The 25158-nt window shown below is 42.3% G+C and overlaps 1 protein-coding gene across 2 annotated transcripts in view; it reads right to left on the bottom strand.

The window, feature by feature from the left end:
• Window positions 1–25158, bottom strand: part of FRMD3 (FERM domain containing 3) — a 235002-nt gene that overhangs the window by 113938 nt on the left and 95906 nt on the right. For both annotated transcript variants that reach the window (XM_040417038.1, XM_040417039.1), the window contains exons 2-3: window positions 13414–13518; window positions 4086–4128 (exon numbers count right to left, since the gene is read on the bottom strand). In XM_040417038.1, the coding sequence (XP_040272972.1) occupies window positions 4086–4128; window positions 13414–13518 (148 nt within the window). The remainder of the gene's footprint in view (window positions 1–4085; window positions 4129–13413; window positions 13519–25158) is intronic.

Below are 25158 nucleotides of genomic sequence, written 5' to 3'. Positions count from 1 at the left end.
GACACAATAAAAACTGTACTTTAACATCACTGTATCAAAGTTATTGACCCTTGCCGTGTATATCATGAGAATAACTGAATATGCAGGATATAAAGGATATGATACATCATTCAACAAAACCAACACACTGCTACACTGCAAACTATAAAAGGCACTGGCTACAGATGATATCTGTATGAGGTTGAAATGAGAGCCACATCCATAAATATCACTCTCGTCACAGCGAGAAGCTGCAGCAGATTCTGTGAGAGAGGCTGAATACACAGGTCCGCATTATTCTCAAAAACTTAACAGGGTATATTTCAAAGTTTATTCCTTGCATGATGCAAAGGTATACCGATAAACCACAGACTAGCACACTGCTATACAGTTATATAGAAAAAGAGATCTTTATCGAGTGCACATGATTATGAAGAACAGGTACACAATATCGACAGTCACAACCACTTGGAGGTGCTGGTCACATTTAAATAGTAAAAAATATAAGCAGTAAATACAAAAAGTAAACACCGCACTGCAAAAACACTTACAACACAATATACAGACCCAGAGACAAGCACCTCCACGGGACACCCCAACAGGTGTTTTGCGTCAGCTTCCTCATACTATGTTGTAAGTACCACGGTGTGGTTTTTACTCTTTATTTACTGCTTATATTTTTTACTATTTTAAAGTGACCAGGATTTATGCACCTCCAAGTGGTTCTGACTGTCGATATCATGTACTTGTTCTTTTTAATCACGTGCACTCAATAACGGTCTCTTTTTCTATACAATTGTGTAGCAGTGTTATATATCTTAGGATCATACTTGTATTGGGCCCCATTTTGATAAGTGTAATGATGCAAAGGAATGCAATTCTAATATATTGTATCCATTTCTCACCAATATCAAGATCTCTGCTTGTAGTTATTGAATGGTAACCTACTGCATACTGTTTGCTTTCAGAGGATGAACATTTGTCCTGTGCTGTTCCAGATTCATGTCTGATACCAATTCTCACATAACTTGAGTTTGTTTAGGCTGGAAAAAAATGGCTGAGGAGATTTACAGTTATATGAATGGACAGTACAGAAATCTTGTTGATGATCTTTTTATACCTAGGCCTGTAACTAGGGAAGAAGATATTCTCTACGTCTAGAAGAATGAAGGATCAACATACAGTGGGTGATGATTATTTACTGTAAGAGCAGTGAGACTATGTAACAGCCTGCCAGAGGAGGTTGTGAGTAGGCTTGAGCGGATCAAGCTTCGGATCATAGATCCAATTAAAATTAAAATGTATTGGCTCCGCGTAACCAAACTTTGGTGCGCAAGACTTCGGTGAAATACTACTGTATTCCCATATGCGTATTTAAAAACATTTTACGATAGGAATCCGAAGTGGGCTTTAGTACTGTCTGGTGAATGACTGACTGGCTGACTTTGGGTCAGTAAAAAAAAATCATGGAGACATGCACTAATTTGGTCTGTTATGCGGACCAAACACGCCCATTGAAGTCTATGGGTCTGTGAAAATCATGGACACAACACAGATAGCATCCATGCTGCATCCGTGTCTGGTTTTCACTGAAGACTGATAGGAGATTGTCACGGCGGACAGGGTATAAGATACACAGAAAGATGAACAAACAAGTTTCTAGGCGAGAAGCTGGGGATCAAGGTCACCTCCTGGCAAATACCTACCAGCTCTCCCTATTCTGCTATGCCCACGTTCAGACCCTTAAGGTGGAAATAACGTGTCCTCGTGCCTGGGCTGAAAATACCCTAAAAACCCTAAGATGGTGAAAGGGGAATAGAGACAGCCTGCTCCCTCTGAACCTGGAGGGGCAGGCGTCTCTCTAACAGCCTAGACAGCAAACCACAAGAGAACAAAAAAACAACTTATCTTTCTGAGCAGGAACAGCCAATCCTTCCTTCCTTGCATACACAGAGCCAGACAGAAGCTATAACCCACAGGGAACACTGGGAGTGGGTGTGATTCAAACTGAAACCAACGACCCCACCCAGTGCACCTGAAGGGAGGCGGATCTAGCTTGACTCCAAAACAAAACAAAAGGCTAGACACGTGCTGCAAATCTGGCAGACCTCCGCACATAGCCTGAGCAGGGCATAACAGAGATGCTCTGGAAATAAATTTTCACCTGAGCAGTGTCCATGGATTACGGATGACACACGAAGGTTAAAAAACAGACACAAGGACCAAACACGGATATCTTCATGGATGTCTCACGGATGGGCAACAGACGTAGAAATATGAAGGCCTAAGTGACGCAGAGTCTGGTTATGTAATTTTTATCTTATTTGCGTTCTGAAGCTGAGTTCCCACAATCCAGCAGTAAAATGCATTTACAGGACTCCTGAGCTCACACACATAATGGAGAGGACTCAAGAAGGATGTACTTCACTGCTGGTTTGTGAAATGCAAGTGAGTATGAAGATAAACTGACATAACTGGGCTCAGCATCACTTACACTCTACACCCCTTACTCTAGTTTGGACAAACCATCATAGGCAATCTTTAGAGGTATGAATCACAGTTTATACCTAAATTCACAGCTGTATGTTAGAGTTACTCTAATACAATTTGCTAATATAATGTATAAAGCAGATCTAAGAAATGCTGCAAACAAAAATATATTTAACCATAATTGACATAATTTGCTTCAGTATCAAAATGTTCCCTATTACATTCAAAATCCTAAATCTCTATACAGTATACGTACAGTATCTCCTGTCTATAGGTGCCCTAATAAATGGTACAATGTAACTGCACATCCTCCAGACACTACCCCCAATATATGTATAGATTCTCTTTGTGCAAACATTCGCTCCAGTCTATGGCACTGTTTTACTAGATATTTCCCAGCCTCACTATACATGTTGTAAGCCAGCATGCAAAGTACTTCAAAGGAAACAGTACTGTTACTGTCAGCTACACACCCAGATACCCCACAGTAACAAGGAAGACGCCACAGTGGGCACCGCACAGGAAGAGTGCTGTAATTTGCAGTGTCATTTTAGCACACCGGTCACTGGAATAGCAGGAGAAACCTTTCTGGTAGGAGGCAGTTACCGCAGCTCTCCGGGTGTTATATTTAAGGCTGGGAAGAACAAAGCAGCTCTGAGGGCAGCAATCCCTCCCTGTAATCACAGCTCACCTCTTCTGAGCTGTTTACGTGGAAGGTAATTGCAGAGCTGCTGTTCTTCACCTTACCGTGTTTGCCTTTCCGCTTGTGACTCTGCGGAGTCGTTCCATATAATTTATAAAATATGCTTCACTTTGAAGAAAAGTCTTAGAAGCCTTCTTTAACATTCAGTATAATTAAACTGCAAAAAAAAAATTTTCTGTGCAATAACACTCATGCTGAACAACCTCTGCTCATTTCCGCACCATGCAGCGAAAGTCTAAGGGTGGCTGCACATAGTGCAGATTACGCACTTTTTTCCGTGCAGATTTCATGTGTAATACAGTACCACCAAAGTGTATGAGATTAGACATTTTAAATCCCCAGCATGTCAACTGTTTGTGCAATTACACACCTTCTGCAGAGGGTTTTTTCTCATTGACTTCAATGGGGTTGTTAAAAAAAAAATCCCCACGAAAACCCACATAAAATAAAAAAAAATGCACCAAAACTGCAATAAATAGTGCGGATTTAAAAGTAGTTTGAATGCAGATTTCTTGAAAATTTTCTGCACACAAACCAGCACCCTAAGGGCTCATGCTGATGAGCATAGGCCAGCCATGCCCGCGTGGCAGAGCGATAACGAATGCTGTGGAAATGATTATGAGCAAACTTATCACTGCCTAGCACAGGCAAAGACAAAACATTCCCCCCGCCCAACTTGCTGGTTTTCTTCCTATTATCAAACATGCTGCCTTTGATGGAATATTATTTACCGTAATTCTTCCCAATAGCTGGCCATCACAAATGAGTCGTATTGTCTAAACTACCATCTAAACTATATGTTTTCTTACACACCTTATAGTACTTTTTAGCTTTATTTGGCAAGGACACAATCATTAGTGTAAAATAACATGGTGAATACAATAGATGCATATGAAGGAGACCACAGACTTACATTTCATTTGCTTGGAAATGGGCTTATTGGGATCGAGCCAGTGCTGAAAAGAGAAAGCAGAAGTTAGTCATGTAGGTACGCACTATTAGGCACAGTAGAGGGACAGGCATGGCCATATGAAAGATAACAATATGTAATGATAAAATAGAAAACAAGTATTACAACAGTTTAAGGCCTCGTTCACATTTCTGACGTCAGTGAAAAAATATGTCCGTGTTTTATCCGTTAAGATGTCCATGAAGAATCCGTGTATGGTCCACGTCTCTTGTTTTTTTCCTTTCGTGTGTCATCATGGACGCTCTCAACTAAAAAGTATTTCCAGAACGTCTCCTACCAGAGGTCAGTGAAAAACGGACCAAAAGCAGATGCCATTCGCATTCTATCAGTGGTTTTTCATAGATCTATAGACTTCAATGACCGTGTTTAGTCCACATCTCTGAGCAAACTAGTGAATGCCTCTGATTTTTTTCACTGACTTACGGTCAGTAAAAAAATACTGATGTATGAACAAACATTAAACTCAATAGGTATGTGTGCCGTCTGCAGAAAATGGGGAAAACCCACATCAGTGAAAAAACGGAAATGTGAACGAGGCCTTAGGATGAATCATTTTATATGTGTATCTATATGTGCAATTACCGTACACTGTTTCACTGTACGATCTGTGGAGAAAGAAAAATGAGGGAAATAAAGGATCCAGAAGTAGAAGGCCATAAATATGTAGCCACTATCCAGGCCTCTGTATTTCTCTGCACAGTGTGACTGTCATGCAAGGAATAATCATTCCTCTCTGGAAGTGAATAGCTTCTTTATATTTGTTGTTGCCTTCTTAACTATACTGTTCCTATTGCAGGGTGTTCCTCAATTATTCTGCATGACCTTGTACATTCCTCTTTATAGCGCATCCAACAATACCACTACAGATTATAAATGTAATCTAGATGTGATTTATATTCAAATCAACCAGTTAACCAAATTCAATTGAGAATTATGTTTGCTTTCACTAGCCACACTAGCTGCGTTATTATTGCCAGACATGTTGGATATAAGCATCACTTAAATCTAACCTGTCTAGCAATGTGAAGCAATGTGAAGCAGGGTAGAAGGTCTCAAAAGGCAACACATGATGCCACGTCCTAAAGAGGTTCAAATACAGATATCAAACAAAGTGCTTGAAATCTACCAGTCTGGAAAGAATTACAAAGCCATTGCTGAGGCTCTGGGACTCTAGCGAACCACAGTGAGCACCATTATCAACAGGAAGAAAACTTGGAAGGGTGGTGAATCTTTGCAGGAGTGGTAGGTCTACCAAAATGTCACCAAGAGCTCACCAATAACTCAATCAGGAGGTCATAAAAGAACCCAGATGAACATGTAAAGAACAACAGGCCTCACTGTTCTCAGTTAAAGATCAACGTACCGGACAATAAAAAATATAATATGCAAAACTAGTATTCATGGGAGAGTTGCAAGAAGCAAAACACTGCTGACCAAAAAGAACATCTCACATTTGCCAAAAAAAAACATATAAATAACGCCTAAGACTTTTGGGATAATATTATGTGGACTGTTGAGTCAAAGATGGAACTTTACAGGGGTCCTGATACATCTTGCTTATAGCCCGCACTGCATTCCACCATAAGCACATTATCCGAACAGTCAAACATGGTGGTGATGGTCTACACCTACTTTGCTCCTGCAGGACCTGGATGACATATTATAATTGATGGTACAATGAATTCTTCTCTCTATCACAAATAAATCCTGATGGACAATGTCTGCCCGTCAGTTTGTGAGCTAAGCAGCAGTACAATGATCCAAAGCATGCAAGCAAGTCATCTCTGAATGGCTCAAAAGAAACAACATTAAGATTTTGGTGTGGCCAAGTCAAAATCCTGACTTGAGACCCACTGAGATGCTGCGGTAAGATGTTAAATGCGCAGTTCTTGTTTGAAAACCCTCCAATGTAGCCAAAATAAAACAATTCTGTAAAGAAGAGTGGGCCAAACTTCTCCACACAGATGTAAAAGGCTCATCTTAAGCAGTGATGGTCAGTTCGCAGTGTTCGCCAGCGAACACATGCGGGCTGCCATCTTTAGTAAGGTAGACTCACCCGTCCGGCGATGTACAGGTAAGCCTTTACCTGTGCCGGTCTGAAATCAAATGCGGTCACCGGGAGCAGGCAGTTCGGAGAACAGCCGCCGGGGGCCTTCATCAGACTGTTCTCGGAACTGCCTACCCCCGGTGACCGCATTTGATTTCAGACCGGCTCGCGGCACAGGCACAGGTAAGGGCTTACCAGTGCATCGCCGGACGGGTGAGTCTACCTTACTAAAGATGGTAGCCCGCATGTGTTCGCTGGCGAACACTGCGAACTGACCATCACTGATCTCAAGGAATCACAAACATCTGACAGCAGTTGTTACTGCCAAGGGTGGCACAACCAGTTATTAGGCTTGGGGCAACTACATTTTCACATGGGCGATACAGGTTTCGAATAAATCTTTATCTTCAATAAATGGAATGATCAGTCTTGATCTTATAATGAAATGAATTGGATGATCTGAAACATTTACATGTGGCCAATTAGTAAAAACTTAAGAAATCAGGTGAGGGGCAAATATTGTTCACAGCATTGTAGATGCGGTAAAAATATGTATACTGTACAGTATACATTTCTTTGCAGCAGATGTCAATGGGTGACATGGGGATATTTATCAAACTGGTGTAAAGGAAAACTGGCTTACTTGCCCATAGCAACCAATCAGATTCCACCTTTAATTTTCCGAAGTAGCTCTGAAAAATGAAAGGTCGAATCTGGTTGCAAGGGGCACTTCCTCCGCTGTGTAATATATTTGCAGGAAGCCCCCATGGGAGCTGATGTAGAGTTGTAGTGGACCTGATGTAGTCTTTTAAGGTCACAGTGTCCTACGTCAGGTCGTCTCTCTCTGGGGTCCATTGCAGTGAAAGTTATAGCACTAAAGAATGAGGCCAGAGCTGAACGTAACAAAGTCCTTTTAGCAAAGTGCGAGGTAGAACTTGAAATACATACAGTAGCAGCAGGTTTCAGTGCAATTCTTCTCTGGCACCAGCAAGGATACTGAGGCAGGTAGGTTGGTGGCGATTCAGCACTTAGGTGATACTAGTGGTTGTCTGGTGAGAGGTGGCTTAGAGGTATTCTGTCACTTCACAGCAGTGTCTGTAGAAGGCTCAAGGCTTCATCTTCATCTATCTGTCAGGAACATTTCAGACATACACTGTCGCATTGTTACTGTCTAGTCTACGTTTTACCACCGATTAGGTGGCTTACTTTTTGGCAGATCATGCATCTAAATTTTGATGTATTTTTTGTGCATCTAAAGCCACACTCCATCTCTGCTAAGCCACATCCCCCCTTTCACTTCCATTATCGGATGAGGGAAAAAAGAGTCTGTAATACTTAAAGGGGTTTCCCATCTCAACAGTTGTGACATATGACCACTTCTGGGAACTGCTCCTATCTTCAGAACGGCACCCCCAAAGAGAAGGGAGACCAACCACACATGCACAGCCACCCTCCATTCACCGCTATGGGAGTTTCAAGAATAGCACTCGCTCAGCTGTTTTCAGAAGTGAATAGAGGGAATGCTGCACATGCGCAGTGTGTTCTCCTTCTCTTTGAAGGCCCCATTCAGGATATAGGACATTTGTGGCATATCCTAGTGATATGCCACAAATGTTGGTATGGAACAAACCCTTTATTAAACAAATGTGGTTCATGGCCTCAGCGACAGAATTGTAGCTCACTTTCAGCTAGAATTCTTGAAAATATCATTTTATATTTCTCTAGAGAAAATAGTAGATGGGGCTTAGCGGCAGGGGCAGAACTGTATACCTCAAATGTATTCCAGTCTAGGTGGCATAGATTTGATTTTCTGCAACACAAGCTACCCAAAGATGCGCTAAATTTATTAAGAGGTGTGAGCTTATTTCATCTTACTTCAATGGACTTTAGACTAAAAGTGGCATAAAAAACAGAAGTCCTAGTAAGGGCATGTTCACATGATGGATTCTGACCTCGTGAGCAGGCTCCCGCAGCAGCTTCCTGAGGTCTCCGTGCATTAACAACGCCAAGAATAGACTGTACAATCTTGGTACAGTCCGGAAAACCGCACCTAAAAATCCTCAGCCCATTAACAACGCCAAGAATGGACTGTACAATCTTGGTACAGTCCGGAAAACCGCACCTAAAAATCCTCAGCCCATTAACAACGCCAGGAATGGACTGTACAATCTTGGTACAGTCCGGAAAACCGCACCTAAAAATCCTCAGCCCATTAACAACGCTAGGAATGGACTGTACAATCTTGGTACAGTCCGGAAAACCGCACCAAAAAATCTTCAGCCCATTAACAACGCCAGGAATGGACTGTACAATCTTGGTACAGTCCGGAAAACCCCACCTAAAAATCCTCAGCCCATTAACAACGCCAGGAATGGACTGTACAATCTTGGTACAGTCCGGAAAACCGCACCAAAAAATCCTCAGCCCATTAACAACGCCAGGAATGGACTGTTCAATCTTGGTACAGTCCGGAAAACCGCACCTAAAAATCCTCAGTCCATTAACAACGCCAGGAATGGACTGTACAATCTTGGTACAGTCCGGAAAACCGCACCTAAAAATCCTCAGTCCATTAACAACGCCAGGAATGGACTGTACAATCTTGGTACAGTCCGGAAAACCGCACCTAAAAATCCTCAGTCCATTAACAACGCCAGGAATGGACTGTACAATCTTGGTACAGTCCGGAAAACCGCACCTAAAAATCCTCAGCCCATTAACAACGCCAGGAATGGACTGTACAATCTTGGTACAGTCCGGAAAACCGCACCTAAAAATCCTCAGCCGCATGAACTGTGGCGCAGCCTCTCATTGAAAACAATGGAAGGCAGTTTCAGCGCAGTTTTCTGAACTGGAACCAGTGCCAAAAAACTCTGTCTGAATATACCCTAAAGTTGCTGAATGTTTGCAGCGGATAATAACCCCCTACTGCAAAACATAATTGAATACATCACTTAAGTTATCCCTCTCCATGGGCACGTTGCATGCAGAATAAAAGAAATCCCTTTCTCCAGCAGCTGTTATGTCAGGATTACTGTGGTTACATAAGCATATCCCTAATCAGGATTGGCAACTGGAAGACATAATCAGATGGAAAGCTGAACGCACGCAAATCCGTATGAACGCTGCTGCCCAAGTAGCTGTTGCTACACTTGAATCTGAACCCCACATTACAGGGTCCTTACTTATGAGCTCTTTAACCCCTTGATGCCACACAACATAAGTTTACAGCGCAAGAAGGTTGCTGGATGAGCAGCATAGATGTATGGCATAGTGATGACATGGGCACAAAAGTGGGATGATTGGCATCTCATTTATCTGTCAGTTTTTTGGTGTCGATTTTGGTATGTCGCACGCCTGCACCTCCACATAACTTTGGTGCATCCACCGGCAGCACAGAGGGACCGGTGTCTAAATGGACAGTCTTAATAAATGGCCCCCACAGTGCGTATTACACAAGGATTTTCCATGCAGACTTCAGTGCAGAAAGTCCGCAGCACAATACAGCTAAACTGGATGAGATTTTCAAAATCTCACGAACATGATGTGGAAATCTTATGTATGCGTGGTGGAAATTTTCCATGCAGATTTTGAAATCCAATGAAATCCAAAAAGACAATTCTATTTTCCCTGCAGATTTTAGCCTGTGCAATGCAAATGGTGAGATCTAGGGGCAAATCTGTGTCAAAATTCATGACAAAATCTGAAAATAACACATGCAGATTTTGGTGCGGACACGCACTGAAAACAGCACAAAAATCGACATAAACTACACTGCCATGTGTATATACCCTTACAGTCTTTACCTTAGGGCTCATTCAGATGACCATCTGAATGGGTCCGCATCCATTCATTTCAATGGGGCTGCAAAAGATGTGGAGAGCACATCGCGTGCTGTCCGCATCCGTAGTTCCGTTCTGCTGCCCTGCAAGAAAGATAAATCAAGTACTATTCTTCTCCACAATAGCAGACAAGAATAGTCATTTCTATCATAGTGCCGGCCATGTGCAGTCCGCAAAGTGCGGACCGCAAAACACTACGGCCGTCTGAATGAGCCCTTAGTGTCAGTTTATAGGTACCTGCACACAGTGTAAACTTTGCGGGGCACATTTACAGGCCAGCTTTTAACTCTGGTCTTAGTTTCAACCTTGCGCTGCCATTACATTCATCTATTTTATGACGTGGTCATATATTAGATGCATCATCTTGTGCCTGGCCCTGGCACAGCCCCCAACATGCCCCCACCCTGCCCAGCTGGTGGAAATGGCACAACAAAAGGGGACTTGTGACTATTTTATGCCTAAAATAGTCGCAAGTCGCTTAGTAAATGTGCCCTGCATGTTTTTTCCATGCAGATTTTTGTGCAGAAACACCACAGCGTGATACAATACTAGCAAAGTTAATTCTACAAATCTCATGCTAACATCAGGTAATGCAAAAAAACATTAGTATCATATGAAGGCCTAAGGCCCCATGCAAACGACCATATCCGTTTTGTGGTCTGCAAATCACAGATCCGCAAAATACAGATGCGGTCCACGTTGCATCCGCATTTTTGCAGACCCACTGACTTCATTGGGTCTGTGGTCCGCTCTAAGAATTAGCTCTATGTTGTATCCGTCCTGATGATCAAGGATCATCCGTGGGCTTTCTGCATCCGGATGTCCAATACGGATGACACATGGAGGGCAAAAAACAGACACACGAACTAAACACGGATTCTTCAAGGAAATCTTCCTGGAATAACCACTGACCATCTTGGTACAGAAGGCATCAAGGTGAGGATGCCCAGCTTTCTATTTCCAGTTGTAATTAAGGACGAACTTGATGCAGTTTTTGAATCCAACACCAGAAGTGTTTCCGATGCCCTGAATGTGTAGCAGCACCCGTAGCCAGTAGCTCACCTTTAATGAGGCGAGGTGAGGTGGCTGCCTCAGACAACACTATCTAGAGGAAAGCGGGGAGCAGAGATTGGAAAAATCACAGTACTCTATGCGCTGGTGAAAGACGTGCATTGCCCTCAGGACATGCCGTTCACACAGACACTGTTCTGATGACTGAAGTCCTGAATAACAGCTGCCGTCCTGCACTATATGCCCACCGCCACCTCACTTGTCCAGTGCTGATATGCGCTCGCTGTGTCAGTCACTTCTTCACTGCTCTATTATTTAATAAAATCCGTATAACACCACCTTCTGTTTGTTTTGTTTCTATTTTCTCTGTCCCACTCTCTGAGGTTGTCGCACATGCTCTGTTCCAACTGCCTCCTGAGCTGTTATAGGGAGAGAGCTACAGCAGAAAGGACACTCCCCTTCCCCTGACGTGCCAGCTTGATATAAATCTAGCAGAACTGGAACAATGAATGAAGAGATCTCTGGATCCATGTGAGGTACAGGGCTGTCATGTACTATGTGATATTTTTTACATTAAAGAAGTTGTGCGAGGGTTTTATTTTGATGACCTATCCTCAGGATACAGATCAGCTGTTTGAAGATGAGGCAGAGCTCCATGCGACCACTACTTCCTCTTCATTGAACAAAGAAGAAAAATCCGGCTCACTTCAGGTGAAGTATTATTACTTTATTCCAGCGTAGTACCGTATACAAGTGTACATAAATCAATCGACGCGTTTCAGACCTCTAGATATGTGGTTCCTTCCTCATGACAAACATATCTAGAGGTCTGAAACGCGTTGATTGATTTATGTACACTTGTATACGGTACTACGCTGGAATAAAGTTATAATACTTCACCTGAAGTGAGCCGGATTTTTCTTCTTTGTTCTTTGGATTTTACCGCACCCAGGTGCGGCATCCGTGCACCACAGGTGATTCAACCACTGCAGGTGAGAGCTGCCTTACAATTTTTCCACTTCCTCTTCATTACACTGCCTGTTGTCCCAGAAGAGAGTATATTTACAAGAAGTCACTTCATTCCCTTGAATTGTAAATACAAGATGCAGCTGCAAAGGAAAATATGCGTAGTGTAATGAAGAGCAAGCAGCACTTGCATGGAGCTCCACTCCTCTTCAAACAGCTGATCAGTGGGGGTGTCGGACCCCGCCGACTTGATATTGATTAACTATCCTGAGGACAGGTCATCAATATAAAATCCTTGCAAAACCCCTTTAATCATAGGACAACCCTTTTAATAAAAAATGTGTGTTTGTTTGGTTTCTACAGCTGGCATGTATATACACTACACTGCGAACTGCAGAAAGATGTTTACTAGCAAATTCATCACACTGCCCATGTGACGGCTCAGGCTCCAGTTCTCTATCACCCATCCTGGAAAATCTTCTATGCTGATTTATTACCAAATCCAAAACTTTAATTTTGCTGTAGAGGTCTCCATAACTTTTTTAAGCCAGGGGTTTCCAGGTAAGTATTTTTGCTTATATATGTATCAGCACTAAGGAGTCCATTGAGAGAAAAATTTTAAGGGAACCTGTCTTCAACTTTATGCTGCCCATACTAACGGCAGTATAAAGTAGAGACAGGTGAGTTGATTTCAGCGCTCTGTCATTTAAAAGTTAAAAGTGGTTGCCGAGAACCAACATCACAATCATTGCAGACTGGGCCTGAAAAAGAGTCACGGCCACTTGAGAAGAGTCCTGGTTATTCATGGATTCCTGCTCTCCTGCTGATGATTGACAGTCTCCTACCTAGTTTTCTCCCTTTCTCTCTAGGAGAGAACTGCCAACCATCAGCAGAATGGTGGAGTGCAGGAGATTATGAATAACCATGACTCTTCTCAAGTAGATTTGACTCTTTTCCAGGCCTGTGCTGCAATGATTATGATGTTGGTTCTCAGCAACCACTTACTTTTAGCTCATGAGTGACACATCGCTGAAATCAGCACTTCTGTCACCATTTCATACTGCCCTCAGTGAGGTCACCATAAAGTTAATGACAGGTTCCCTTTAAAAGGGTTGTCGAAGATTAGAAAATCCTGTCTGTTTTCTTCCAAAAGCAGTCCGCACTTCTCGGGTTGTGTCTGATATTGCAGCTCAGCTCCTTTGAAGTAAATAGGGATGAGCCTTAAAACCACACAAGTGCTGTGGACGGGGATGGTGCTGTTTTTGGGAAAAAAAGCAACCCAGTTTTTTGTATCCTGGACAGACCAAGAGCTGTGTGTCTTACGGCTGCATTTTGATTTTCCTTTAAGCATTTAACAGCCCTTTACATTTCTATAAAGAATGTATGGATAAATGAGAATACATACTCTTTGCTTTTCTGGGTCAACAAAGCGGATTCCAAAATAGTCCTTCTCCAACAAGCTGTAGTGATTGCAGATGTGATCGATGAGAAACTGGCCTTTGGTCTCTTTCTACAAGAAATAAAAAGTGCTTATTAGTATAAGAATATGACCTGACCTGGTGGCCAAGAACGTCACTGTTCAGTGAAGAATCATTGGATCACCTCTATCAATATCCTAGTTAAATGCCATCACTTATGTTAGGGGTCACCCAACTTCTGAAAACAATTCTAAGCAGCCCTTGAAAAAATACTACTTACCTTTCCAATACCTCACAGATGCTGTGCAGATGTCCTGGAAGTCCCCCGACTGAGACCGCTGCAGCCAATCAGTGGTCTCAGCGGTCATGTGCAGCACTACACTACTAGTATTGGTGCCTTATGTTTGTTTACAGACCCCTTGAGGATGGTAGTGATACTAGACCTAGGCCAGGTTGCTTAAATTGCTGCTGCCATTAGGTTTCATTGATACATATGACTTTTTGATAATTTTTTATTCCATTTTTATTGAGAGACAAGGTGACAAAAAATAACAATTCTGGCATTATATTTTTTTTAAGGCATTCAATTTGCAAGATAAATAATGTGATCATTTAACATTTCGGAAATTTCTGGATATGGGGATAAAAACTGCTTAACTATTCTTTATTTGATAAATATTTTTGAGGTTTTAGATTTTTTTTTTTAACAATTATTAAATATTTTACTATCTTTTTAGTCTCCCAAGGGGACTGGAACCTATGATCACTTCATTACATGTAAAATACACTGCAATACTTCTGCATTCTATTACACCCAACATGTCAGACCTAATGGGAAAGTGGGGGTGATTGGGAACAGAGAGAGCTCCCTCGCTCTGTCTGACCACTCATCTGAGTAAAAGCAGGTAGGTGTTAGCTGTGTAACACAGCCGCAGCCGGCACCGCTTGCCATTCCTCCACCCAAGCTGTCAGGCTCAACTACATACACTCCTCTCCTACCTGTGAGATACATGTACATAAAAGTGTCTAAAGGGGTTAAGTTTAAACTATACCAAAAATACACTTTCATATCATATTTCATACCTCCATACAAGACTTAAAATACAATATAATAATATCTTCTGTATCACTGTACAATCTGCTCCAAAATAAAGTGACAGAAATAGAACAGATACATGGACCCAATTAAAGGTTACAAGCCTGATTCATATTAGTGGAAGGGGTAGCATTTCTGAAATTTGAAAGCTATCCTGCAGTCCCTCCGCCAACAATTACCGTAAACAAAAAGAAATTCCTTTTCATGCCTAAAAAGCCATTATCCTTCACTTGATGGCCAAACTCATCTCGAAAGACAAAGAGATCGAAAGAGTTGGGGGTCATGAATAGCTAGTCTCAAATGCATAGACCTGTATCGATACATTTGAAGATATTTTACTAAAGTCTTGAATCCAGTTCTAAATTTCTTCTTTTCTATATGTATTGGACTGCTTCCTCAAGTGTCTGTACAGGGATAGGAGCCTGTATTTTACTGAGCGGAGCGATAAGCTGATCATTGTCTATTTCAAAGAGTTGTGTTCTTCGCTAGACCTTCTGCACTAACAAGAGTGTACAGTCTGAGTTGAAGGCCTGTTGGTAGGCTGTGAATACATTTCTACAGTATCCACAAACTAGACTTTGAACATGATCCAGCAGCATACTGAAAACATACTGGATTTGTACCCAGTACAGTACTGACATGAAATAACATTGCCGCTTCCTTGTACCTTATTTTTATACCACAGAGAGGTAGAAAGGCTTTAGCATAGAGATTAGTGTTATCAGATAGTGCTCTTAAGTTTGATGTTCTCATTAATCTATGGGTGATCACTGAAAATAGGATGCAGGCTGCAAAATCCATTATTACACTGTATTATATTGACAGCTTCTGGCATACTATATGTATTTTATGATAATTACTGGGAAGTATTCAATCAGCCAAGTGTCTTTGCATAACTAAGGGCTCTTTCACACCTGCGTTCTTTTCTTCCGGCATAGAGTTCCGTCGTCGGGGCTCTATGCCGGAGGAATCCTGATCAGGATTATCCTAATGCATTCTGAATGGAGTGAAATCCGTTCAGGATGCATCAGGATGTCTTCAGTTCCGGAACGGAACGTTTTTTGGCCGGAGAAAATACCGCAGCATGCTGCGCTTTTTGCTCCGGCCAAAAATCCGGAACACTCTCCGCCATGCCGGATCCGGAATTAATGCCCATTGAAAGGCATTGATCCGGATCCAGCCTTAAGCTAAACGTCGTTTCGGCGCATTGCCGGACCCGACATTTAGCTTTTTCTGAATGGTTACCATGGCTGCCGGGACACTAAAGTCCTGGCAGCCATGGTAAAGTGTAGCGGGGAGCGGGGGAGCAGCATACTTACCGTCCGTGCAGCTCCCGGGGCGCTCCAGAATGACGTCAGGGCGCCCCAAGCGCATGGATCATGTGATCGCATTGGACACGTCATCCATGTGCATGGGGCGCCCTGACGTCATTCTGGAGCGCCCCGGGAGCCGCACGGACTGTAAGTATACCGCTCCCCCGCTCCCTGCTCCTACTATGGCAACCAGGACTTTAATAGCGTCCTGGGTGCCATAGTAACACTGAAAGCATTTTGAAGACGGTTCCGTCTTCAAATGCTTTCAGTACACTTGCGTTTTTCCGGATCCGGAGTGTAATTCCGGCAAGTGGAGTACATGCCGGATCCGGACAACACAAGTGTGAAAGAGCCCTAAACTTGTTAGGGTGGGTTCACACTAGTGTTAGGGATTCCATTATGGCTTTCCGTTATAACATGGTTATAACGGAAAATAACGGAATCCATAAGATGGAGGGACGGATCCGTTTTTCTGCCCATAGACTTGTATTATGAAGGAATGCAAAATGGAAGGATTTAAAAGGCATTCTGTTTGCTTTCCGTCCTAATAGAAGTCAATGGTAATCAAAACTGATTCGTCTGGGTTCTGTTATGCAAGACGGAAAACAAAGTCCTGTCGACAGGACTTTGTTTTCCGTCTTGCACAACGGGACCCAGACAGATTCGTTATGCTTTCCCATAGACTTCTATTAGGACGGAAAGCAAACGGAATGCCTTTTAAAGGCTTCCGTTTTGCATTCTGTCTGGGCATTCCGTTATTTCCCGTTATAACCATGTTATAACGGAAAGCTATAACGGAATCCCTAACGCTAGTGTGAACCCACCCTTACATGTTGTACAACCAGAGCCTGTTCTTGTTCCATGGCCAAACTGAATGAATGACCTGTCTCTTTAACACATAAGTCAAGCAGACATATTTATTCGAGACTCAGCAGGTACAGTGAAAGTGTCAGATTGAGATTTATATATTATAATAGATAATAATCAACCATGCTAGTTGATCTAGGACAACACAATAGACGGTTGTCTAAACGCCCTTAAAGAGTCACTGTACTTTGACACAATTTCATTTTATTCAATAGAGAATGGTGGAACTAGTACATTTCTATATCACTTCATTAAAAAAAAATATGCCTTCAACTACCTTAAAAAAAAGCTGCAAAGTCATGGCCACTAGGGATCTTACTTCCACCTAAGTTTTCAGGCAAGATCTGTCCCTGGTAACAGAGACTCAGAAGATAGCTAAGAGGACGTCGGGGGTATCAGAGCTAGCTGAGATAGTGAGCCAAATAAAACAACTGCTTCTACACTCCTGAACATCACAGCAGCCGCCTGCCTTTCTGTAAATGTGATTTATCCCTCCTTATCAGCTTTCTGAGCTCCGTAGAAGTAAAAGAAATATATATATATATATATATATATATATATATATATATAGTAGTACTGTAAGTAAGGGAAAGCATGTCACAGTAGTACAGTCCTGGCAGATTCCACAGCAGAGAGATACTCCTGCTTCTGAGTAAAATGCACCTAGCTGTGCAGGCAGAATCGGCAAAAATATAGCTGAAAAAACATTAGGGAAGCCCAATAGTAACAGTTCCTTCACAGTTAGGATTGTACAAAGAAGCACAGTCATTATGCAAACTTTTCTTTAAATTCAGGTGCACTTTAAGGGCCCTTTTATATAGGGTAATGCACAGGCAATTATTGTGAACAAGGTGAAAGTTCCCAATAACTATCTGATCATGAGAGGAGAAGAGAGGTGCACTTGCATGCAGTAATCATCCTCTCTCTATATAGAGACAAACTATTGCTATTGAAATTACTAGTCCCCATACAGATTCATTGTTTGATGGCAGCACATCCCTGCTTACACAGGATGATCTACTGCCAGAAAAGGATGATTTTATTTGCAGCATAAAAGATGCAATCTCAAACATTGGTCTGTCTGGTGATCCGTGGCACATTTACATATAAGCAATGTGAAAATGTGTTAGTGTTAGCATCCCTAGAGATCTAGGGCAAGGGATAATGTCAATATTCATGGTGGTCTAGGGCAGTGAAGGTGTTAGCATCAGTATCCCTTGTGGTGTAGGCCAGTGAAGAAGTGGTCAGATCTAAGAGGGTAATTCCAGTATTTCTGGTAGTCCTGAATGGTGATGGGGTTACTCTTTGTACATCTGTTGTTTTTTATCCAGTAGGGGGTTAATTATAGTATGATGGCCTACGGCAGTGAAGGTGTTCATTTTAGAATCCCTAGTGGTTTTTGGCAATGAAGGGTTTAATGTCAGTATATGGTTGTAGTCAGTGAGAGGGATTCATTACTGTATCCTTGGTGGTGTAATGCAGTGAATTCTGAGCATAGCACATGATAGATGGAGAGCTGAGCTCCGTAATACTGTTGCAAGAAAAAGTATGTGAATCCTTTGGAATGATATGGATTTCTGCACCAATTGGTCATAAAATGTGATCTGATCTTCATCTAAGTCACAACAATAGACAATCACAGTCTGCTTAAACTAATAACACACAAAGAATTAAATGTTACCATGTTTTTATTGAACACACCATGTAAACATTCACAGTGCAGGTGGAAAAAGTATGTGAACCCCTAGACTAATGACATCTCCAAGAGCTAATTGGAGTGAGGTGTCAGCCAACTGGAGTCCAATCAATGAGATGAGATTGGAGATGTTAGCTCCAGCTGCCCTGCCCTATATAAAAACACACACCAGTTCTGGGTTTGCTTTTCACAAGAAGTATTGTCTGATGTGAATGATGCCTCGCACAAAAGAGCTCTCAGAAGACCTACGATTAAGAATTGTTGACTTGCATAAAGCTAGAAAGGGTTATAAAAGTATCTTCAAAAGCCTTGCTGTTCATCAGTCCACGGTAAGACAAATTGTCTATAAATGGAGAAAGTTCAGCACTGCTGCTACTCTCCCTAGGAGTGGCCGCCCTGTAAAGATGACTGCAAGAGCACAGCGCAGACTGCTCAATGAGGTGAAGAAGAATCCTAGAGTGTCAGCTAAAGACTTACAAAAGTCTCTGGCATATGCTAACATTTCTGTTAGCGAATCTATGATACGTAAAACACTAAACAAGAATGGATTTCATGGGAGGATACCACAGAGGAAGCCACTGCTGTCCAAAAACATTGCTGCACAGTTTTCACAAGAGCACCTGGATGTTCCACAGCAGTACAAGCAAAATATTCTGTGGACATATGAAACCAAAGTTGAGTTGTTTTGAAGAAACACACAACACTATGGATGGAGAAAAAGAGGCACAGCACACCAACATCAAAACCTCATCCCAACTGTGAAGTATGGTGGTGGGGGCATCATGGTTTGGGGCTGCTTTGCTGCGTCAGGGCCTGGACGAATTGCTATCATCGAAGGAAAAATGAATTCCCAAGTTTATCAAGACATTTTGCAGGAGAACTTAAGGCCATCTGTCCACCAGCTGAAGCTCAACAGAAGAGGAGTGTTGCAACAACGACCCAAAGCATAGAAGTAAATCAACAACAGAATGGCTTAAACAGAAGAAAATACGCCTTCTGGAGTGGCCCAGCCAGAGTCCTGACCTCAACCCGATTGAGATGCTGTGGCATGACCTCAAGAAAGCGATTCACACCAGACATCCCAAGAATATTGCTGAACTGAAACAGTTCTGTAAAGAGGAATGGTCAAGAATTACTCCTGACCATTGTGCACGTCTTATCGGCAACTACAGGAAACGTTTGGTTGAAGTTATTTCTGCCAAAGGAGGTTCAACCAGTTATTAAATCCAAGGGTTCACATACTTTTTCCACCTGCACTGTGAATGTTTACATGGTGTGTTCAATAAAAACATGGTAACATTTAATTCTTTGTGTGTTATTAGTTTAAGCAGACTGTAATTGTCTATTGTTGTGACCTAGATGAAGATCAGATCACATTTTATGACCAATTTATGCAGAAATCCATATCATTCCAAAGGGTTCACATACTTTTTCTTGCAACTGTATATAGGTTTATATGATTTGGAGCAGTATTTATAAGTAAATCCTGATAGGACTCATAAGAGAAGGCTAGTAATTGTCTGCAGCAGCCAAATACAGACATGTCATCTCTGCAGCCAATAGGCAGCACTGGAAGCGGGGAGGGGGCTGAACTAGGTAGGTGTCGGTTTATTATTTTATCTGAATTGCTGCCTTGGGGTACATTTTTTTAATAACTCAGACACAATACATTCACAATAAAATGTTTAGAAGGTAAATAAATTGTTCTCCAGTAGGGTAACAGCCACATGCAGTGATGGACAGTACTTACTAAAGAGGCAAGGTTTAGAGTCCAGAGCTAGCTGTTGTTACACTCCATAGTGGTGGCTACATTAGTAGACTAGCCAATTCACAGAGCATATTAGTGTGGACCAGAAGTCAGAGTCTCGATTCGTTTCTATGAGAGTAACATTGAAATTCTCATAGGAATGAACAGAGAGCTTGACCTCGGGTGCACACTAAGGATGCTCTGTGAATCTGCTAGTCAGAACAGAGGTCACATGGAGCAATGCCAGCCTGGGACAGGTCGGTAAGGCAAATCCTTGCTCTGTCACGTCTTATGTGGTATTCAACTGAAACCAATATTAAAAAAACAAAGATTATTTTTCATGAACATTCAACTTTTCTATTAATCCCGTCCTTATAGCAGATTTAATTGTACACGTTAGTATTTATTCTCAAACTGTAAGGCTTTCTGAAGAACTGACCAAGAAAACCCATGGAATTACAAGAAACTAAAAGTTTCTGGAGGATGAAAGCCGATCAGTTGACAGGAGTCTATCTCATCCTCTGACTGATTAATGGTTCACATATAATGCACTGCTGAAATCATCTCACAAATCCCTTAAACACGGCGTGAGCATATGGTGAGTGAATTAACAGGATTTTGCCATTTGTTTCTTTCTGTACTGTTTACAAGATTTAGCAGTGAATTAAAAAGCTGCAATGGTCCTCCAGTAAACATTGACTAAGGGTCCATTTACACGTCCGTAGGTGTTTTAATCGCCGGCACTATAATAGAAAATGCCTTTTCTTGTCCGCAATTGCGGACAAGAATAGGACATGTTCTATTTTTTTCGGGAACGGAATTGCGGATCCGGAAATGCGGATGCGGACAGCACATAGCATCCGTTTCGGCCCCATTAAAAACGAATGGGTCTGCAAAATCCTAAATGGATCCGGAAAAAAATATTGCGGACGTGTGAATGGACCCTTATACTGAGTGCTGAAATGTGGTACATCTCTAGTCTGATTAATGGCATCGCTGGCATAGAAGCATGAACAAAATAACCTGTATGGCATAGCCTTTTCATTTTCCTCAATTACAGATTTACATTGTAAGTGGCATTTATCACAAAAATATATTTCAGACTCTAAACCAGATCTGTCTCTTTCATAGGGCAACTGGTAGCAGCAGGTGCCATTTCCCACTTAACAGGAGGCCAGGCATTGTAAACCTGTCCACATACTGAAGCCTCATCCCCACCAGCCAACTTTCCTGTTTACTAGCTATAGTGTTCCTCTACCAGAGATCCTGCACTATTCTACACCATACATACAGGGGAATTCTAAACAAAATAACTTGGTTATAGGTAATGTAAGAAGGTACAAGAAATCATCGTGGATGATAGGTACATGTCACCGAGGTTCCTGGTCTCGGTGGAGTGAGAGTTTTTATTTGTCAGCAGCAGTTGCTGTTTGACACCTTGGTACTTAGCATGGCTGTAATAGCTTATCCGGGACGGCTCTTACTGGGAGTAGTCAAAGTGCTGGGTGGGTGACTACTCCCCACATTCCAGGCCGGGTTTTTCCAGGCATAAAAACCAGCCAGCACTGCCAGGTGGAGAGGATTGCAAAAAATTGGTGGCTCACTTTCTGTTCCAGGTGGAGAGGATTACCTCCGTCTGACAGTGGAGCTCAGGAGGTCTGTTCTGGGATCTGGGGCCTGTGCTGGGCTGGATAGCGGAGACCTGTCTGTAACGGAAACAGGCCGCCTAAAGCCTGTATTTGAACTTTCTGAGGCAGAATTTCCAACAAGGTGACTTTTGTTTTATTAACTTGCCATTGGGTGTGAAGTAACACCAACACTGCAAAAGTGATGTTTTGTTTTTGGCATCATGTGTGAATAAACACTGAAGTTTGAATTACGAACTTTTATTTTGCCTCTGTACTGCGCCCGCTTATCCTAACTACCAGAGCGAATCCCCACAGTAATAAAATGTATAATCTCTGGGAGGCTCGACTGCTGGAATAACTCTGATCATGAAGAGGGGGTCCCAAAACTCCCCGTGTGAGTGAAGCAGTAGTGCACATGCATGATCAATAGAGATGAGCGAATCAAAGTTGACTAAGTGAAATTAAATCCAAATTTCAGGAAAAAATCAATTCGTCCCAAAGTCAAATTTCCTCGCACTTCGTGGGAACAAATTGCATTTTTTTTCTAAAATGGCTGCTGCATATGTAACAAAGTGAAAGTAAGAAGCCCGGGAATGAGGGAGCACCCACAATTCCATGCAAACAGCCATTCAGCAGATAGCCAGCACCTGTGATGACACAGCTCTATAAAAAGCCTCCTCATGCCTGGTCTCCGCCATTTTACACAGAACTTAGTGCAGGGAGAGACGTTACAGGCGCTAGGGACAGTGATCAGGAAAGACTTTAAAGATTGAGCAGGTTAAGGAAAGATTTTTCATAGTGTAGGGAAAGGATAGGGAGGCATTATCCACACTGTAGGGAGAGAGCAGGGACCAATAGAAGTGTGTAATGCCTGGGTAATAGGAGCTATTCTATCACACTTTGCTGCACTAATTGGGGTTACTAAAAGTGATCTAATACTACAGATTTTAGGTTGTATTAAACAGTGTGCAGTGATTCTAAGAGCGATGCCTGTCATCTGCATGTCATACTCACTCACAGTATTGTTTCACTACCACAGCAGACTCCCTATGCATGTTACTGCAAGGCACAGTGTTCTACACCACTATACAGGCTCTCTGCAGCCAGGAAATAGCCGTTTGTTTTTTAACGCGATTCATCACAAATAAATTCAGATCGAATCAAATCTTTTTGAGAAATTCGTTAATCTCTAATGACTACCATTCCATTCACAATCCAAAAGACTGGCAGAGTAAGAACAGTGGTCAGCTATTGTGTCAATGCACAGAGGGATGTTCTCACATGCCCAATACTGCACCATTAGACAGCGGGCATGTTAAAGGGAATCTGTCACCTATTTTGACCCTATTAAACCTGCAGCTGCAGCCTCAGCCATGCACTGTTCAGAGCAGCGCTTCAGAGCGCTGCTCACTCACATCATATAAGGGGTTAATTATAGTGCGTCCGACGGCACGGCGGGGCGCAGAAGATTGGGCATGAACGATGCCCGGAGGATTTAATTGCGCAGGCGCAGGATCGGGACTGGGGAGAGTTCTAGCCCCGCCCAGCGAAGTGAATAATGATGAGCTGGGCGGGGCTTAAGAACGGCAGTTGGGAAGGCTGGCTGAGCGCATTTTCACATGAAACGCCGCCCCTTGGGCAGATTGCTGACCGCAGATGCAGGTTATAAAACTTTATATTTCGCTCTTTATAAGGTGGACAGGGGGGATAGTTATATGCTTTTAAAAGACTCTATAAGACCTGTAATGTGATATATCTAACTATATATGCTGATTTCGCCTGTCAGTGTCCCTTTAAATGAAACTAAAATTAAATACATGATAGATTCCCCTTAATTGTGATGTATAGAGCAAATGCGGAGGACTGTTTCCTACAAGGGAAGTTATAGGCTACTTAGGGGGCTGCGCTAGTTCAAACACCTAATTCCACAATAGCCTGAACTTTTTTACATCTTTAACCATGTAACCTTTCAATTTTGAACCTTTGTGACTGGACTTTAAAAAAAAATTCCGACTCGATGCATTGAAATGATCAGGTCCCATGGTAGAAGAAGAAAATGTAGCGCACATGGGCATCTATTTAAATCCACATTTAACCAAGTCCAAATCTAATTAGGTTCATTTGAAGTAATTATGTATGGTACATAATGTAATTAATTCAATATAACTTACAAGCCTATTAGCTCAATCTTTAAGCTTTTTTTTTTATTCAGTCTTACTAAGAGAGGATTAAAAAAGATTTTAACAGATACAAATGTAGAATCTGGTCTTAAAGGAATTCCACAGAAAGTACCTGTTTTAGAAATATGTATTCATTTTACTAGCTGAAGCCAACTATCTTCATTTGTAAGCTTAGGGATCGCCCAGGATTTTAATCCTGATGGCCTATCCTCAGGAGCGGCGCCTGCACAGTCACAGCTCCGAACTAGAGCCTTTGCCCTTGCTGTGCATGTGCGAACTCCCCAGGGAACTGGGGAGAGGGATTAGTCACCGTGAGGACAACAGCCACCCTCAAGTTCAAGACACTACGCCTCCTGCAGCCCCGCTTGCTGCAGAAAGTGGCAGCACAGTGTTTGTGAAGGTGAAGGCAAGAAATTATCTTAGTGCCAAAAAATTCAACATAAAACTGTATAATCTGCAAATAAATATTTCAGGATTTCAGTTGACTGATCTTAAATTGGTTTTCCGGGAGTGGAATATTGATGATCACCAATATCTGATTGGTAGAGGTACTGCTACTTACAGCTTTCAAGCTCTATAGCGGCTGTGCTTGGCACTGCAGCCCAGGTTCACTCACTTGAATGGCATTGAGCTGCACATGCACTTGGCATCACTAGCCGAGGAAGAGGCAGAAGCACTCACCAGAGCACCAAGGCATCTGCAATCAGCTGGGGTGCCAGGAGTTGGACCCCCATGAATCAGGTATTGATGACCTATCCTCTGGATCAGTCATTAATGTTCTACTCCCGGAGAACCCCCCCAATTAAACAAACACATTCTTTTCATCGTTTCTCCGTAGAAAATGTTTCAAGCTAGAGATAGACTGAGTGGTGCAAATATATATTGTACTGGCTCAGCAGACTTGCTAAATCCATTTGCCATCCAGAAGCGGGATAATGACCGGAATTACTGCGCTGCATGCAAAGATAATGACACAAGACTAATTTATTTTTTATTGATCTGCTACTCAACTGACTTCCGACAGCACTGACTTCTACTTTGCTTGGAGGTAAAAATAAATAAATGCGCCTGTGATGTAACACAGATCCAGGAAGACGAGTAATGGATTCTGGAACATAAGACCCGGTTTGTCAGATGGCTCATTACGTTTCATGGTATCTCTCCAGAGGCCGCTAGTAAACTCTTCCATAGGTAGGCTACTCTCT

Source organism: Bufo bufo, chromosome 2 (genome assembly GCF_905171765.1).
Source record: "Bufo bufo chromosome 2, aBufBuf1.1, whole genome shotgun sequence".
In the NCBI taxonomy this organism is placed as follows: Eukaryota; Metazoa; Chordata; class Amphibia; order Anura; family Bufonidae; genus Bufo; species Bufo bufo.
Note: the sequence above shows the minus strand (reverse complement) of the source record. Positions and strands in the feature narration are given on the sequence as shown.